The following is an 18616-nucleotide window of genomic DNA, read 5'->3' as shown; positions in this document are numbered from 1 at the left end:
TTAATGATATTCACACTGAAGGATTTAAAAAAATATTTTCTTGGCAAACAAATCACCTTATCCCAGGCTAGTTAACTATAAAAATTAGAATTTATTCCTCCTTTCAAATGTCAATCTAATAAGATATATCACATCCAAGAGACAGGAAGATATATTTGAACATGTTACCTTTTGTAAATCTAGTTAATTCAGTTGTACGTACACATACATGCTATCTTCATATGCAAAAATTCCCTTTAGTGTCTTTCTCTCTCCTCCCTCTCCCCCCCTTTTTTTTTTTAATAATTAGCATCAATGAGCACACTCATCAGGAATGGTCCATGGTGTTCTTACCATTGTTTACAACAAACAATAAAATTAACATAATTTCAGCTTGCTTCATTTTCGTCTGTCTTGTTTACAGTTGTTTCCATTCTGTTGGGACTGCTTTCTTTAGAAGTATCATCTGTTTGTTCAGAGAGTTGTCCAGCTTTCTTTGACGAAGATGCAACATTACCTTTTTGAAGAATTTCAGTAGCTTCATGCTCTAGTACCTCTGATGGAGTCAAAGGCTCCAAATGAATGCTGCCTTGTTCACTAATGTCTGAACTAACGGATTCAGGTTCATCTCTCTTTCTCAAGAACTGCTCAAAACTAACATCTTCACCCAATGTTAGTTTTAAGTCCCTTGCGTTCATTGCTGAAAGGGTAGTTTCATCCAAGCTACGTACTTTAGTCTGCTCATTCAAGATAACATTATCTGAACTTTGGCAAGTTTTCAACTCAATTTCATCATGAAAACATTTTTGTTTCTCATCTACTAATTGTTTGTTATTATCTGAATCACAACATGCTCCTTTCTCATGCAAAGAATTCTTTGAGCTGTTGTCAGGGAGTTCCAAACTAGGAACATTTTCTGTATTTGACAATGATGAGTTTTCTTCATTCTTTTCAACTGATGCAACTTTTTTAGCTTGATTTCTATTGCATTCTTTTGTTTCGTCTGAAGAGTCATGCTCTTGTTTGCTGAAAAAAACAAAACAAGTTATTTTTATATCAAATGAAATAAAGCAACACATGGCTGTGCTCTGCAAAGTGACACTCAAAGTGGTATTGTAGATTTCCTATTTGGTATTTCTCACAAATCTGCATAGCAAGATGGGCTGAATTTAATTAACAGCTGCATTTTTCTTACCTATTTACAAACTCAGCTTTGTATTTAGCAGTCAATTAGTACTCTTTAGTTCTTGCATTTCATCTCCAGAAAGGAAGGTTAAGTTGTCCCCTTTGTGTGACACACGGAATTTTCCAAAATAGAATGTTAAGTTCCTCTACCTGCACAGCCTCTTTGACACAGATGCAGATACAACTACTTGGAAACTTTTGTTGATGATGTGCAAAAAAAAGAAGCCAGTTCATACCTTTATATCGACCAATTGACTCCACAATACTAATGAGAGTAAAGCGAGGAAAAAAGCTAACAGTTGGAAATCTAAATTAACTTAAATCTAAAATTTAGTTGAGCAACTACAAATTTGGATTCACTGAAAAAGTGAACCTGTGAAGTAGCATTTTCATTCACTTTTCAGAGTAAAACTGTATGTTTATAAAAAAGGAAATACAGATCAGTACTGAATTATGCAAGTAAAAATGGGAATCTTACTGTATAATAAAATCTAAAACACAGTGTATGAACTTTGCAGACAAACCGATTGTTTAAACCTTGTATTATTTCAATAAAGCCACATGTATGCAGTGCTTTAGGGTGAGCTGGGGGGGGGGGGGAGGGGATCAATCAGAACGCTCCAAAGAAAGACTGAACTGTATACTTCAAATGCCATCTGTACCCACAAAAATACAAAATAGTCTGGTCTTATTGCTATATACAATTTGCTCATATGTTCATATTCCAACCATCAAAATCCTAAATACCAGTTTCTAATATTTCTCTTCATTTGTTATAAAAACACCAGCTTCTCCCATCCTTTCAATGATGCAGCTCAATTTTTGCTGTAAAGATTTAAATTTGTTAAAAGTTTAGTATAATTTCTAACCCATTCAAAATTTTTCAGAATGATAAGTAGCTCAAATTACCTAAAATGATGATGGTGACAGACAAAAGAAAGCGGGGGGGAAGATGGAAGAACAACGGTTGGTCTGATTTCAGATATAAATTCTATATAGGAAGTGAAATAGGAACAAAGTCTCCCAAATTAACTTTTAAAATTTAAAACTTAAATTGAAAATAGTCTCTGAACAGTGACATGCAGACAAAAAATGCGAGATACACAATATCACCAGATATCTCACTAATCAAAATGCATTTGTACTTTATTTCTTCAAATAATTTAAAAAATGGTTTGAAGTAATTTTTGGCTAAAACCACTTTTAACATTACCTAAGCAACAGACAGTGCCAGGGCTCTTAAAAGGAATAACTAATTTCCTGCTACTATGTTTTTATGAAAGTCTAGACATGTTGTTCTACTAATCCAGGAATTTAAAATAATTCATGTGATTCGCCTATATGCTAAATGATACTGAGTTCTACAGAAAATGGTTATTCTGGAAGAGGTGCTACATACTATAAACATTCAGAAATCTGTTTTCAAGTTTTACTTTCACTTAAATAAACTAATCCAAGAATATTCCATTTCCTACTTCGAATTTAAGTCAGATGAATATTTTGAGCAGGGATAAGAGACTGCTGAGATATCCTTGAGTGTTGAATTCTTACTGGTCACTGAGGTAGTCATGAGAATCTTTTCATCCTGTTACACTGATTTTTTCATTCATAATAAGGAATTAACTCAGGAGACAGGCAAACCTCTATCAAATTACAACCTATATTTGCTACTTGTGTCAAACAAAGTTTTTTTTTCATTTATTGGACTATCTAAACCAGTAAACGACATTCTCAAATATACAAACAATTTTTCTATCCAAAGTTGTTCTCCTCTCTCTCAAACTTGTAGAAAAAAGGGGAAAAATGGTAATAGTCGAGGGAAAACTCAAGACTAAGTTCCAGCACAAAAGCCAACACTCAGAACCACCCATCAGCTATGGCTGACATAACTGGTCTTGCCATCACTGTTCCTAATTACCTCATCTACTCCAGAGAAACACTTAGGCTATACAGAGCCGTATAAATGCTAGTAAATATTTAGAATTGTTTTCATATGAAAATCCAGTCAACTCTTCATGAAACAGTGTATATACACATGACCTTTAGCTACTACTTTTCAACAAGCAGCTTGAGGGTGAGGTGTAGTTGCAGAGTTAACAAGCACAGTATTATGCTTTATGTGGGAAGTTTTGAACACATATATGCAAAAAAAAAAAAAAAGGATTTAAATAAAAGGATGACTAATGCCTCATTAGCACACAGCGAGCAGTGTTTCCACACCGGAAATCCCGGATGGTTTACACGTATGTACACCCCCCCCGCCAAGATTCACACCAAGAAACTCTTCAAAGGACAAATCTGCCCTGAACATATAAAAGGAATCCATCACAATCTCCCTCACCTTCTAGTAACCAAAATCCAAGCTTCATCCAAACCCAGCCTCTCATTCTCACTCATTTTTGGCAAAACACAGGAAGGGAGGGAGAGGAAGTGGGCAGGAAGAAAATAAAAATATATATTCATTTCTCATGCAGAAAAAAGCTGTCTCATCAGCATACCTTCCCATGAGTCATTTATACCAATAAAACAGAGTATAAAAATAAAATTGAACAAGTTTTTGCACAACAATCACCATCACAAAAACAATTATCCACAAAGAACAGTGATCTTTTCGATTGCTAAGCACAACAGTACGTTTGTTGAGATAGAACAGTTCTCAAATGAAATAATTTACCTCTGCTGAGAACTGCAGAAGAATAAGCAAAACCTAGCAACTGTGATGCACTAAAATCCCGCAATAAAAAGAAAAATCATATAGGTTTTCAAGAAATCATTCTGTAAGTCAGTAGCTGAAAAAGAATAGCCTTCCATCCAATATTAGGAATGAAACGTACTCTTACTACTCTATGTGCAAACAATAGTGGTTACAGTGTAAGAAAACTAAAAATTCAGACATCAAAAAAGAGTGCAAAACGCGAGAATGATAATAACTGCATTATATAGAAAGGAGGATTTCAGTGAACAGTTAGAATGTAAAATCTGACTTTTGTTTAATGAAAAAAACGAACCCATTTTCTAAAGCATGATACAAAACACGGCCAGACTATCAAATATGGGCTATACTAATGAACTAGCTGCCGTATTGTCTATATGAAATCAGGTTTTAGAATAAGAGTAGCATAAGACATAATTCTGAATCTAAGAGATGAATCTACCAGGTGCAAAAATACACTCACCCCAAGCTACAGAAGCCTAGAAATTAAAGGTTTTTTTTGTTTTTGTTTTCTCATTGTATAGAAAATATAAGATTTGGGTGCCAAGTGAGGCTGAGGAAAGCTAGGCTCTGAATATTTGTTGTTTTAAAATCCTGCTAGCTCAAGTTTTTTTGCTGCTCTTTGCTATACATATTCACTTAACTTTAAAGAGTATTTTATTATTTTATATTGGTATTTTATATTAAGATTTAAAAAAATAATTCAGGGAAAAATTCTACAGCAAGAAAGAAAAAATCATACAACTTCAGAACAGAACTATAAACAAGTGACATTTACACATCTGCATACAGAGCAGCTGCAAAGTTTGTGCAAACACACCTTCAGTCTGTCGAAAAGTATTTCCAGGTAACAAAACCTGTATTACAGCTGCATTTACATTAACAGCGTGGTGTGAAACAACACTATGGTTTTGAGGCACATTCCTTGATTGTTCCCACATACTGGTTTGGTTTACAGAGCAGTCCTAGGGCATGCAAACTAGATTTCTTTTTGAGGAAAACGAACTGGAAGGTCTGATCCACAAGTGCTCCAACTCCTAACGGAACTGGGTCCTCGAGAGTCCCAACCAACAACGGATGTTCCACACAGCTCTGAATATGTGCACACTATGAGCATTCTGTCCAGCGAACACAAATCTGGTCTAAAAAAACCACCTCCGAACCACAGTCCGGTGAAGATGCAGGATTCTCAGAATCAACTGCTTTCATCTACTGATCTGCTCCTGCAGCACTAATTACTTGCTAATATCAACATGGCTTAATAACAGAGAAAAGTGTTTGAGGATTGAGAATCTCTGGTGCTAGAGCTACAATACTCCAGATGTCTGTCTTAAAGCCCATAAAGTAGTATCAAACAAAGTTTTAACAGAAAACACAGAACAGATTTATGTATTAAAATTATTTTTGTCTACTTAAACACAAGGATAGGAGAAAGTAGTACATCATATTCAATTAGAATTGAATTAGTGACTGTTTACTAATCTGTAGCTTAAAGACAGAGTTAGCTTCTAATACCTGAACCATTTAGTCTCAATTCTTAAGCAAGCATTTTAAGTGAAAGTAAAATTTCAAATTATTTGGCCCACACTGCATATGACTAGAATACAGAAAGATAAAGCAGAACCTTTTCTAAGAAGAAAAGTAACCTACAGAGAGACTCTGAAAGCAGTTTGCTTTTTTTTTTTAAGGCACTATAAATGCACATATAACAAATAACTACAATTATGTTTTGACTAAGCTTTTAAAGGTTAAATTTGTACCAACAATTGTGAAAGATCACTAACTGGAATAAGACGTTTCAGGCTGTGGGATCCGGAGTAATAATTTAGATGATTTATATGAAGTATAAGTCTGCCCACAATATGCACTAAAAGAAGTGTGTAAGACTTCAATTATTTCCCCAGACTGACATAAAAAATTCCACAATTTTGCATATTTTTTTAAGTGTAGAGCTATCATTGTTAGTTACCCAACAATTTCACATATTTGCTCTGCTAAGAATTTGGTTGAGGATGCTTTCCACAAATGATACAGGTTTTTAAAAACTTAAATGCATAGCCAAGAATTAACATTTTATACTGTATTTTAAAATTGTTTCCCGTTTGTCCCAGTAATACTTTTAACTCATGCAATATTATAAAAAAATGCTTCTTCTAGCAATCTGTACAACTTATTTAATGTCTTATGAATCTTGACTAATTCACAGTTTAAGCCTTACTAAGAATGTGTTTTGACACTTGGAACCTAAATTCTACATGTCTTGTTGAGTAAGTACATTATGACCGCCATTAAAAATTTTCTACCATAGAAAACACACATTATGAAAATACTAATTAAATACTTTTGCCCAATTACCTGAGAAATAACACAGCATGTGTTATTTTATGTACCTGATTTCAAGATGCAGCTGATCATTGTATTTACCTTTCAAAAGTTGGTGTTTCTGTTTTTCCTTCAGATAAACTAGGTCTTGAAATTTTCTGTAATAATTAATGATATTTCTTTTATTTTACATTCATGAGCAACTGATTACAATATAAAGTTGTAGAAATAATTTCACAGTGACATTCCCATAAATCTGGTATGTAGCAGAGATTGAGTATGGATCTTAGTACAGATGTTTGCAAACAGTCTTCCAAGTTTAAAAAAACAAAACAAAACAAAACCCAGAAACAAAGCAAAACTTTAAAGCAACTCTTGCAGCCTTTTTCATATACATAATTTCAATGACGCCTTATTGAATAGGATACAAACTAAGTCTGGACAGCTTTTTACTTAGAAGGGGGGAAAAAAAATCTGAACTAAACTTGTGTTTTGCTAGCAAAAAAAGGCAAAAAAAGCAGAGGAAAAGCAAGAAAGACATAGTTGAGGTTAGTGTATTTTTAAAGCATTACACAGTGTTTTAGCCCTACAGATGCTATTATATTAAGTGTAAGTATAGGGAAGATTCTTAACAAAATTCTTGTCACAGAAAAAACTTTTGAGTCTCTATTAAAACTTACCCAATGAAATAAGTTTTTAACTCTAAACAACATGAACAAAAGGCAATTCCCCCCCCTCCCATTTTTAGAACAGTAGAAAAGCAAGTGACTGAAAACAGTCATTTGGAAACAGCCATACCAGTCTTCTAAAAGCATCTCCTATGCTACAGGGCATCTTGCCCATATAATCTTATTCTCATTTAGGAAATTGTAAGTGCCTAAGTGACAAAATTAAGAAATTAAACTTCTTTTTTGTCTGAATACAACTATAAGTTAATTTTGGTTTTAAAATTGAAAAGATCACTGTACATAAAGACAAACATTTTAAATTATTATTTGTATCACAACGTCTTAAATATTTAAAACTGTGTAAACAATGATACATACTCTTAGCATAGTTTCCCCCCCCCCCCCCCCCCGAGGTGGTATATTCTGTTTCAATGAGGCCAAATGATGCAGCAAATATTTTAAAATTGTATGGTAAAATTAAGCTTATTCTATCTTCTAAAATACCCTTTCCTATACTTCTATCATACTTTGTTATATTTCTGTCATACAAAACCCGTACATATATGACCCACGCTAATGAACAGTTTCTGATTTAAAATTACTGCACTCTACTTCCTACTAGCGAACCTCCTTCCCTATCCACCATCCTCCTCTGCCCTGGCTGACCATACTCCCCCCTGGGAACTACCAGGAAAGGAAGATTTCTTGACTTATCTCTGAATTTTAAATACCATGTTTTTAAACAACCTGATTCATCAATTTATATTTTTGGTTCTTCAGCACCCTAGGGGTCTGTCCTTTGACCTCCTGCTGTGTATTTCAACAGCCAGAATGTCAAGCATCTGGCCGCAGTGAAATAACAGGCATTCCATGGCACCTTGAAAAAAACAACCAGAGGTTCCACATGGCCCAGACCACACTGAATGGCAGCTCACTGTTCTGAAAGGTCTTGGTTCAGATGTCCTGTAAGCTCAGACAGCTAACACCAAACCAACCTATTCTGTCTGTATTCTCCATCTTTTCCAACCGTAAGGGCTAGGGTGTGTGAGTTTGTTTTGTTTTGTCTTTGTTTGGGGGGGATGCTGCATTTTTTGTTTTATTTTTAAATGAAAGCCAATATTATTGAACACAATTTCGTGGAGCAAAAAAATGCAAATTTGACATCTTCTGTAATGCTGAAACACAATACAGGATGAAAAAAAAAAAAAAAGAAAAACTAAGAGAAAACACACCTGAAGTGGTAATGGAGTCTATGGAAAGAAAAGGTGTTACTGTTTGAGAATCTTGCTTAATGCTGCTGAATGAAGATGAACAGTCTTCTCGCATTTCTACAAAATCATTGCTTCTGTTATAAAACCCTCACCAACCCCTTTGCATTTTGGTAAGTAGGCAAGTAGTGTTACAAGAAAAATCTTTACTACGTCTGAGGACTCTCCCACTCTCTTACCGGCTGGGATTTCTGTAATAGATTGCCCTTTTTGAAGGGCAACAGAAAGACAACTTCTGACAGAAAAAAATTCTGTAAAATCAGAATCCAAAGATGGTATTTTTGAAAAAATTAAGATGTACTGTGAGATCATTTAGCTTCCTGATAGGCAGAAAGGAGGGGAAAATTTGTACACACGCCTAGGAAAAAAAAAAACAACAATTCAGGCCTGAAGAGGCATTTCCAAAGATTTTCCTCTTTAAAGAAGTACAAATAAAAAAACCTCAAAAAGTTACAGTTCAGAGTCAATATTTACCCAGATCTCAGGTTATATTTCAGGTTAATTTCCAGGTTCCCTGAAGATGAAGATACATAAGGCAACTAAACCATTCCTTCATTGGAGCCTGCCATACAAATCAACCAGAATGGACTGACTGCAAACTGGAAATCTTTGGGTGTGGCAGACATACTAAAGGTGTCCCTCCACCACTGCAATATCTTTCTGTAGTAAAACACAGAAAGCTAGATTTTTGCACTATGCATATCTTCTGAACACCATGACCCAGTAGTATATGTGTAGTTAAAAAAGAATTGTCTTGGATCTTCAAACTAGTTATGAAGTTCAGAGGTATTGTTAGACTGTGTGGAGAAAAGAAAAGACATTACCTCCAACTTAGCTTCTCTCTCTCTAATGGAGATTTCAGTCTTTAACCTAGTGGATAATGAATTAAGATTCAATGTTTTAAAATACTGTATGGTTAACATAGAGATAAGGATGAAGATACTTACAGTAAGAAAGCAACTTGGTAATCTGAAATCAATTTTTAAAGTTGATACTTATTTTGAGCTTAAACATACTTCAGAGTTCCAGAAGAGCATTTCAAAATTTTAAAATGTTTTATTAGGTATACAGAAATTACAAGATAAACTTGTTTCATGTAACCTGTTCCAGTTATCTCACCTCATGAAAACCAGGAAGCAACAGTCTTAAGATGGTCAGCAATACTTTTATTCTAGTGCTTACTGCAATTCTACATGAGGAATCATCTCCTCACCACAAAGGCCTTTTAAACCATGACTGAAGTATTTAAGATCCGAAATGCTAAATTAAGTGCATAAAGTTACATTATGACCCAACAAAAATATTCTGCAAAACAAGCTCAGTTTTCTTTTAATTGTCTACTATAACCCAAATGCCCTAAAGTAAACTACAGCTGTGTTCTGGGCAACTGTACAACATTGCAGCTGACCTCCAACTACTATTTGGAGGAGATACTTCCCTCAAAATACCTTCACAGGCACAGTCCATACATTAGATAAGCTATAAATTATTTAAATTTATTGACTTTTAAAACCACATTAATTAAACAGCTTATCAACATCACTAAAATTGATTTTCTGTGTTTATATAAGAAAATGCTATCACAGAGACAGCAAGTATGTCTCCTACAAAACCTTGTTAAGTCATCATTTCTAATATAAAATCTAACCTTTCAAAGGTTTCCTATAAAAAAAAAAGAAAAACTGGACAAAACGCTCAAAATTGCTTATGCCTGTATCTTCTTTGTTGATGCTGCATTAAAGGCAAATTTAATCTGCTGAAGTATGGTGCTGTCTCTGTTATATTTAAATAATGTTATTAATCATAAATTAAATGATTCATGACCTCAGCGAGTCTTAATGGTTGTCTACAGGTACAAAATACTTGACAGAAGAAACAGCTTTACCAACTTAAATTTTATGAAAAATGTATACTAATATTAGATTGATATCTACCACACGTATTTTCCTAACTTAATCCAAGAAAGCAGTGCTAAACCCAGGCCTTTTAAAGAATTTTAGCACGTACTTTCAGCACACCATAAACACCTTCTAACACTGATGTTCTAGCAGCTAACAACTTGGACTGTAGTATAAAAAACCCCATTTATAACTATTTTAATTATTACATCTTAATTTGCAATAAAAGATGGCAAAAATAACTACAAAAAACGATTGTTTTAAAACAGCATTGCTATAATAGCACTGTAACAATGCTCATCTAATTAACAGTAAGAAAAATGGTCTGGGTAAATCAAATGACAACACATTTTTTGGGTCAGGGACTTGAAATACTCTAAGTATTTAATCACGAGTAGCAACACCAGTAAAAGATGATGCAACAACAGAAATTTAGCTTAGCTTCACAGCTTTAATGATTTCTATGCACGAACTTAAACAAATATGTTGGAAATAGTAATTTGTCTAAAAACAGTCACTCTTGAAAGAGCAGAACAATTCAGACACAAATAAATCAGATATTGTATATCCAAGGAGAAAACATACTGTTCTTTTTATCTGAATAAATGTAAGTTTTGCCACCATAAATGGGTATGAATTGGATCCAGTACCTGTAGATTGTTTTAAATACACTACAAACATTATTTTACATGATTAAATTCTGATAGATTTCTGTGGTCATGTTTTATAGCTTATAAAACAGATTCAAACTGGCTAGTTTATGCTGTTTTGGAAGTGAACAGGATTTATAACATTTCGTGATAACCACACCTTTGTTAATATGGTTTACCTTGGATTCCTGACATATATTCTCAACCTAGGAATAGGTTTTAGAAACTAGTTCCTTCTAAATTGTAACTAGCAGAAGTTTCATAAATGGATACTAAACCATAGAAAGCTATCACCTTGTGATGTTCCCAACACTTATGATATAAGAAATCTTAAATTCCATAGTTCTCGAACAGCAACAAAGGCAATGTATTTTCTTACATCTGTGGAGCTACAGTGTTTCTGGAAAGAACATTATGAAAATAAAACAAAGATTGTGACCATCTCCGGTAAGCACAGCCTGCTGGTCCACAATTTCAAGCAATTTTGAAACCTCTAGAACTCTCTAAAGATTCTTTATTCTACATAAAAGCAAGCTTCTAGTTAAGAACAATGAAAAAATGCCCCTTAATTGTCAATCTCTTAAAAAAAAAATGCCCCCAAAATGTAGCAGCTGAGCACAAAATTTCAGCTTGAGACACTCAATAGAATGGATTGGCCATAAAACCAAAGAGACTCAGAATAAAAGCCAGGTAAGTAAGAACATTAATTTAGACACCTTAAAGTCTGAATTCAGGTTGATCTGAAACTTTATTTGATACATGAGGAGTCACCTAGGACTAATGGAAGAGATTTGGAGTCAGTGAAACAAGTGGACTCTCAAATGCACAGTCCAAGCATGGACGGGAGTATTCTCATTGCTGAAATTCATACAGTCTCATTGCTTCCCCTGCTCTCACGTAATAAAGTTATGTATATTTGCACACACACACAGAGCTCAAATCATGAGCAACTGTCTTCCCAGCGAGCTGTCATGTTTTCTTACAACCAAAGAGTTACGCCCACAGCTTCTTTGGGTAAGCAGTACTGAAACTCAGCTGGAATCTTTTGCGAAACATCCCTTTTTTGTCCACCCCTAACCAAAAGTAACCTTTTCTACGATGACTGTCGCTTCAAGAATTTTTAGAAAACAACTTTATGTTATTTAAGTGGTTCAAGGTACCTTCCAGCCACTCAATTGAACCATACCCAGCATTATAAATATAAATCTATTTTACAACCAAAAGAATAGAAAGGTCTTCGGGTTTTTTTGTTTGTTTGGGGTTTTTTGTTTGTTTGGGTTTTTTTTGTTTGTTTTGTTTTTTTTAAGAACTCCAGCTTTTAGCAGAAAATCCTCATTTTGAAAGTTATAGCTCTAAGCAGAACCCATGAGTCATAAAGCACAATTCTCCCCCAAACATCTGATTGTATGAGCACTTACTGGGAAGGTACATGTGAATACATAGTTAGAAGAAAAAGCTGCCTCTACGCTATGGTGTTTTACACTGTTAACAACTGAATGGGAAAGGAAAGGTGGTGACATTCATGTTACTTGACACTGTCTTCAGTTTCTCACCTGTAAAATGGGGTTAGCAATGAAGACAGCTACATAATACCTTACTATTATTATCATGAGTAGTAAAGTGTTATTACGCACAAAGCTGCACAGTTACAAACATTAAACAGAATAACAGAAACAAACATTTACTTTCTTGTCAGAAAGACTTTCAAAACAAAGGTAATGTAGAATTTGCTAATCAAGCAAGGTTGCTCTGCAACTACACGTCTTTTAAGAACCCATAATGCAGTGACACTCAACATCCTAAAAATAACAAAAAAGATACAGGTTAAGGTACATACAAATGAAATCTTAATTCTTCGACCATAAGCTAAACTGGTTATACCATGCATATTCATGCTCTGCCATTGCAGATGTGGTCCAATATGTTGCATTATTCATGTAACTTTGTAGTTGTTGGGACCATCAGGGATATTTAATATCAAGTCAGGCAGGTTTACTTGCATCCTTTAGTACTGGTTTTATGTTATGAGTTTTCCACATGAGTAACTTTTCTGAGATCCTCACACAAATGGAAACAGGATGCCACGATGCCAATTGTTTCTACATGAACTATTTACACAAAGCTGGCAAATTTGTATGTAGCTTACAAGTGTTTTAACTGCAAGTCTGAAACTTACAAAGTTTCTGTAGCAAAGCTGTAAAAAGAACCAAATGATAATATTCCAAATGAGCATTCAAAAGAGGTATAATTCATATAACTTCAAATCAAAGTGTCAATCTAGTGTAGTTTCTGGGAAATTCTTAGAGAACATTTCTGAAAGCCATGAAAATCTGCAATCATATTCCAGTTTTGTTGTTGCTGGAAACCTGAATGAAAGTGAAATATCACAGATTCAACTTACTCTGAAATGCAACAGCATGTTCACAATGAAAACACAAACCCACTATGCTTTTTTGAATGCTGCTGTGTCAAAACAGAAATAAGTCCTGCAAGAAAAACCTGTAGTAGGTAACTGATGCTTGAAGTTGAACAGCAGCATTCAAGATGGAACATAGCTTCTGTCAGAAGAAAAAAAAGTAGCAAAAAGAACAACGAGACTTTAGGGTACTGAGTAAGCGTGCAGATGCTCAATCACAAAATACGCATAAGAGACAATGGATGACAGGATCCTTGCCATTATTAGCAATACCACAGTGGCTGCAGAAGCTCACTATCACCAAAACTGTTACTGTTTGAATACTAAAAGTGAAGAGGACAAAAATACCGGTAAAAATGGATTAATCTCAGAGAATGTGATTATGCAGAAAAAGAAAGTGCTGCAAATCAAGAACAGCTTGCATTCATCAAAAATAATCTCTTATAACTAGGGGGTTATAACAGTGATTGATCTCAGAGTAAGATTAGCTCTATTAGGTTGCTTGGAATGAGAGATTCAACCAAGACACATATCCACTGTAAGCAGGAGGTTGAGTTTGGAGGAACACTAGATGTTCATCATGACAAAAAGAAAGCTTATCACATATCCAGACAACCTGTTGATGGATAAACTTGCCATAGATAATCTAGAACTAAAGATGAAGTCAGAAGCAGTGAAATCAAAAGCAGCAGATGTCTCAGCAGCTTGAGTAGAGCATCCTTGAAGATGAGAGATGATACCAAAAGAACAAGGTGTGAATGAACTGTAGCTGCTCCACCCTCAGAATCAAGGCTCAATAAATGTATCTGCTTCCATCACATGCTCTCCTCCTACAGTATTTAGGAGCAAAAAGAAGCTTAGCTACCAGAGCAAAGCAGCTAATAAGTTCCTTTGGCCAAGATTCAGTTTATGCAGTTATATGCGACAGAAGTAATTCAAAGCATATTTTGCCACTATATACTGTAAAGTAATTGGCAGACAAAAATGCAACTTACTTGAATATTAAACAGATCAGGACTTGTATGTTTTAGTGAACACCCAAAGAGAATGACAAAGCCCTTTAGTTTCAGAAGCTAGGATCAAGTTCAGAACAAAACGGGCTTTGATGTCAACACATATATGTCATCATTTACACACTACTCTAGCTTGGGATGATATTGATAGACTTGAGCAGCAAAGAAACACTGCAAATGAGCAGCAAAGAAACACTGCATCACATAAGTGAAACTCCTGGTAAGCCTCTCTTCAAAGGAGTATAGCCCCCAAAAAGCTGCAAGTCAATGCTGCAAAGCAGAGAACATTATCACAGAAGAGCCTTTGCCAGACTACAATACTGGGAGAAAAGACCAGACCTGCTGCCTAAAAGATGGAAGAAGAGAATACCACAGCTTCAATGCATGAAGAAAAAGGAAAAGGTCTGGTCAGATCCTTGTTTGCTTACATACCAAAATAATCCCAAGCTGGACTGGGTTCAATTTTCTGGTCCACAATGATGTATCAGTGAGCCAAGGCAGTATAGGATACCTGCTCACTTTCAACTCCCCTGCAACAAAAATGTCTGCTGTCAGTTCATTTAAAAATATGTTAATTGTTGCGCAAAGCAGAGAGTTGAGCATTAGAAGAGTACTGGCATAGTTATTAAGCCTATTCCCTCAGCACAAGGTGGATCACTAAACAAACAAGGCGACTTTATGTAGAGCAACAATTTAAAAAGCAATTCCTGCTGGAACATCTCCAGCTATGTTATCTGTATTACTAGTGGCAGGATTCTGGTCCAAAGACAGTCTCATCAACACTACACAGAGCTCATGGAACATGTCTGGTCATTAGCAATAAAGATGGGTTTTACAACACATATAGACAGTCTGATATATAATAAAAGATACCAAAAGATACCATCTGAGAGATGCAAGAGAAGATCCAAAAGCGTTCAAGATTGTAACTGTGAGTCATTGTTTCCAACGATGAAGTGATTCTGAAGAGCCCCATAAACAAGTCATACCTCACTGAATTATAGGTCAAAGAATGGGAAGAAACATTCATAGATCATTGAGAAACTACACAGCAAGTTATGAATACTGTCTGCAAGTTCCTCTTCTTCCAAAGCAAACCACAGAGTACCATGAAGAACCATCCCGCAAAAAGATGAACATTTTTGTGTGTACTCTGTACTGCAAATAATGAATTAAAAAATCTGCTACACAGGTATGCTCATGCTCTTAGGTTTAGCAATGATATAGAATCATAGAATCGTTTAGGTTGGAAAAGACCTCTAAGATCATCGAGTCCAACCGTTAACCTAGCACTGGCAAGTCCACCACCAAACCATGTCCCTAAGCACCAGATCTACACATCTTTTAAACACCTCCAGGGATGGTGACTCCACCGCTTCCCTGGGCGGCCTGTTCCAATGCTTGACAACCCTTTCGGTGAAGAAATTTTTCCTAATATCCAATCTAAACCTCCCCTGGCGCAACTTGAGGCCATTTCCTCTTGTCCTATCGCTTGTCAGAGAATTAGTATATGGAACAGGACAAGATTTACTGAAATTAGTGAAGTCTATGAGCATGACAGTTTCAAAAAGCACCATCACAAATTATATCACCTCATGTAGTACCAGTAACTAATCTTATGCCAACATCAGAGCTCTCAGAAATAATGGCTATCTGCATCTGTCCTAATCTAACAGCTTGCAGAAACAAACCTGCACATATTCTTGACTCCACTTCAAATCTTTTCAGTGCTCACCCATCTGTTTCTAAGTAATACATACTTTGTACATCCAACATTCTTAAATATTTTCAGATGACATCTCTGTAATATATTCAAGACAGCAAGATCCTTGTGCAGTACTGACAACAGCCTGCCACAACTGTACCTCTTCCCCCACTGTTCAATACATCTACAACCTTTCCTTACATATAGTTCAGCAAGTATTAATTCCCAACACCTAACGCCAGCTCCAAGTAGAAAAGCTAAGGTTTTCACAGGTATCACAGCTCAATGCTTTATTTTTCCATTGTTTGAGTTTCACTGAAATCTAAACTGTTAAAGGACACAAGCCACCCTGGATTAATGAAGGGAATATAGCTCACCCTCCTAGCTGACTCTTTCCAATGTTTTGTCCAATTTCAATATTCTGTGCTCCAAAATCAGAAATTTCATTTTTTAAATGGCTTTTTGGAATGCTTTCCCAAATAAACTTCCTTCCTCAGTTCATTCCTGCCAGAATATCTTCAATTCTTTTTAATAATGTTTATTAGTCATCCCATCAGACCACCAGTTTTATTCAACTGTATCACATGGTAAACAGTTACTAGTAGAGGTTTGAAGTTTATAGCATATATTTTGCTCTACTATTACTCATAGCCAAAGAAAAGTATTTCTATGTTTGGGTCAGATGGCAGATTATTCCAGTACCCCCTCTTACTGGCCACTTTATGGAAACTAAGAAAAAAAAATACTTAATAGTTACAAAATAACCTATTAGGGATATTTCCAACACTCAGTGAAGGCTGATTTATGCTTAGAGGCCTGAAAACTTCTCATTCTGTTGGAGGAGTTCTAATCATGCATGAGAATATCTAATCCTTTTTAGAATCCTGCTATAGGCTAGATGGACTCAATGACACCTTGTTAAATCAGGGTTAAACTATCTTCTTCTATCTTTTAAAATATCTTTCTTTGCAGCCTAATTGACGTTTTTGTTCCTGCGTTCTGAAATGGTTTAGAGAGAACTCAAATGTTTGATTCAACTGACACACCTCTGAACCTTCAACTAAGGCATAAGTAGGCTCATAAGCTACACTGTAAAGCCTCAGATATTGTGCCAGGATAATCAGGGATGGCTTGGCACGTCTGATTCTTCTAAGGTTAAAAAAACCCCAAGCAAACCCTGCAACACAATCTGCAGGTTCTTTTTCAAATCTTTAAAAAACCTGAAAGCCAGAATCCTCATATTAATTTTTCTTTGAAGGTCAGAATTAAAAAGTTAATACAAAACAGTATACCTTTGTCATATAAATAACATCATTTTGAAAAGAATTTCTAAATATTTATAAAATATTAAGACTGAATTTGTCCTACTTCAATAAAGGTCACTTTTTTGTGTATTCATATTAATATTATATAAACAACATAAACCACTCATTTAATAAAGCTAGTATTAAAAGCAAGTTGAAGTAACAGTCTCCCTATGTCTAGACTTAGAATCAGGATTGAGAAGTTCTAATACTGCAAGAATTATTTATGTCTCTTTGGCCAAACTGAACAAAAATCTGGTTTTGATATTGGCTGCAGTAGGTAATAATTTTATCTCCTCATTCTTGTAATTGTGGACGTGGTAAGAGCAAAAAGCACTAGTAAAGTAAGGGTCTATGTTCATCCATACATTTCAAATTCTATGAAATTCAAAAGAAACCCAAGTTCAAAGTCCAAATTTTGGCCATCTGTCACTAAATTAACAGAAATAAACATTGAGCAGTAAAACAAAACTTACTCAGATACTTGTTCAGCAGTTGGGATATCTACAGAAACTGAAAATAAAAATAAAGGATTTAATTAAAAATATTTTAAAATGTGGAAATACATAAGTACTCACTTTCAAATCCAAGTACACAGAAATAATGATAATGCAACTGAAAAAAGGACTGCAATAACACAGAGACATCCACATGTAAGTATTTATATATGTATACTATATAAAAAAGACACTATACATACTCACCTTTCTCTATAATAACTTGACAAGTATGAGTGTGGCTTTCACTCAGATGTGTGGCCATGCTATCTAAGCCAGAAACATCAGTCAGGAAATCACAGTTAAGACACACTACAGTCACACCTCTAGAGAAGAGAAAGTAAAAAGAAAGTATAAATACAACATGGCTGTGAAAACAGTTTTCTTAACTTACAGCAACAGAACTGAACAAAAAAATACATAAAATTTCCTGCAACTTTAGATGAGATGACTCACAAAACCATATTCTTACTTTTTATACTGCAGCTAGCACCTGGAAATCCCTGTCAACGACCAGGGCACCTCCATGCTGGACGTAGTACAAATAACACCACTTTAGACAGAAATTTATCTGTAAAGCATAAGTTTCTCAGTTTTGGTGGGTTTTGTTTGGTTGGTTTTTTGTTTCCCTCACCCCCTCCCCATTTTGCACATTATGAATAATTGAAAAATAAAGAAATGGAAATATTTTTAAAAACTGCTCAGAGTTAAGAAAGAAGTTAATAAATGTGGACAAATAACAAATACTTGTCACTGAACAGAACACTGCTAGTGGAAGAGCTAATGTTTTTATTTCCCTGTTCTTTCTAAATTGTGGAAGCCTAGAAATTCAAGAGGCTCTAATCTCATTTAACTAATCAGTTCACTGTCAGAAAGCAAAAACATAATGATCTGTAACTGAAAAAAGCTGAATTACCGTAGCTCTTCTGAATGCTTCTTATAGATCCAAAATCTTTTACTTGGACGAGCACTGTGAAAACTAAATACAAGAAAACATT

The 18616-nt window shown here is 35.0% G+C and overlaps 1 protein-coding gene across 7 annotated transcripts in view; it reads right to left on the bottom strand.

The window, feature by feature from the left end:
* Positions 1 to 270: 270 nt before the first annotated feature.
* The window catches only part of ZNF280D (zinc finger protein 280D), a 52448-nt gene continuing 34102 nt past the window's right edge, over positions 271 to 18616 (bottom strand). For 3 of the 7 annotated variants that reach the window (XM_050903140.1, XM_050903138.1, XM_050903135.1), the window contains 6 exons: positions 18535 to 18597; positions 17826 to 17944; positions 17598 to 17634; positions 8960 to 9005; positions 6302 to 6357; positions 271 to 1005 (listed from right to left, as the gene is read on the bottom strand). In XM_050903140.1, the coding sequence (XP_050759097.1) occupies positions 369 to 1005; positions 6302 to 6357; positions 8960 to 9005; positions 17598 to 17634; positions 17826 to 17944; positions 18535 to 18597 (958 nt within the window). In that variant the 3' untranslated portion in view covers positions 271 to 368. Of the gene's footprint in view, positions 1006 to 6301; positions 6358 to 8959; positions 9006 to 14544; positions 14643 to 17597; positions 17635 to 17825; positions 17945 to 18534; positions 18598 to 18616 lie in introns of those variants that run through there. The other 4 variants (XM_050903136.1, XM_050903139.1, XR_007767085.1 and 1 more) reach the window with 3 other exon arrangements.

This window comes from Gymnogyps californianus, chromosome 11 (genome assembly GCF_018139145.2).
Source record: "Gymnogyps californianus isolate 813 chromosome 11, ASM1813914v2, whole genome shotgun sequence".
Lineage (NCBI taxonomy): Eukaryota > Metazoa > Chordata > Aves > Accipitriformes > Cathartidae > Gymnogyps > Gymnogyps californianus.
Note: the sequence above shows the minus strand (reverse complement) of the source record. Positions and strands in the feature narration are given on the sequence as shown.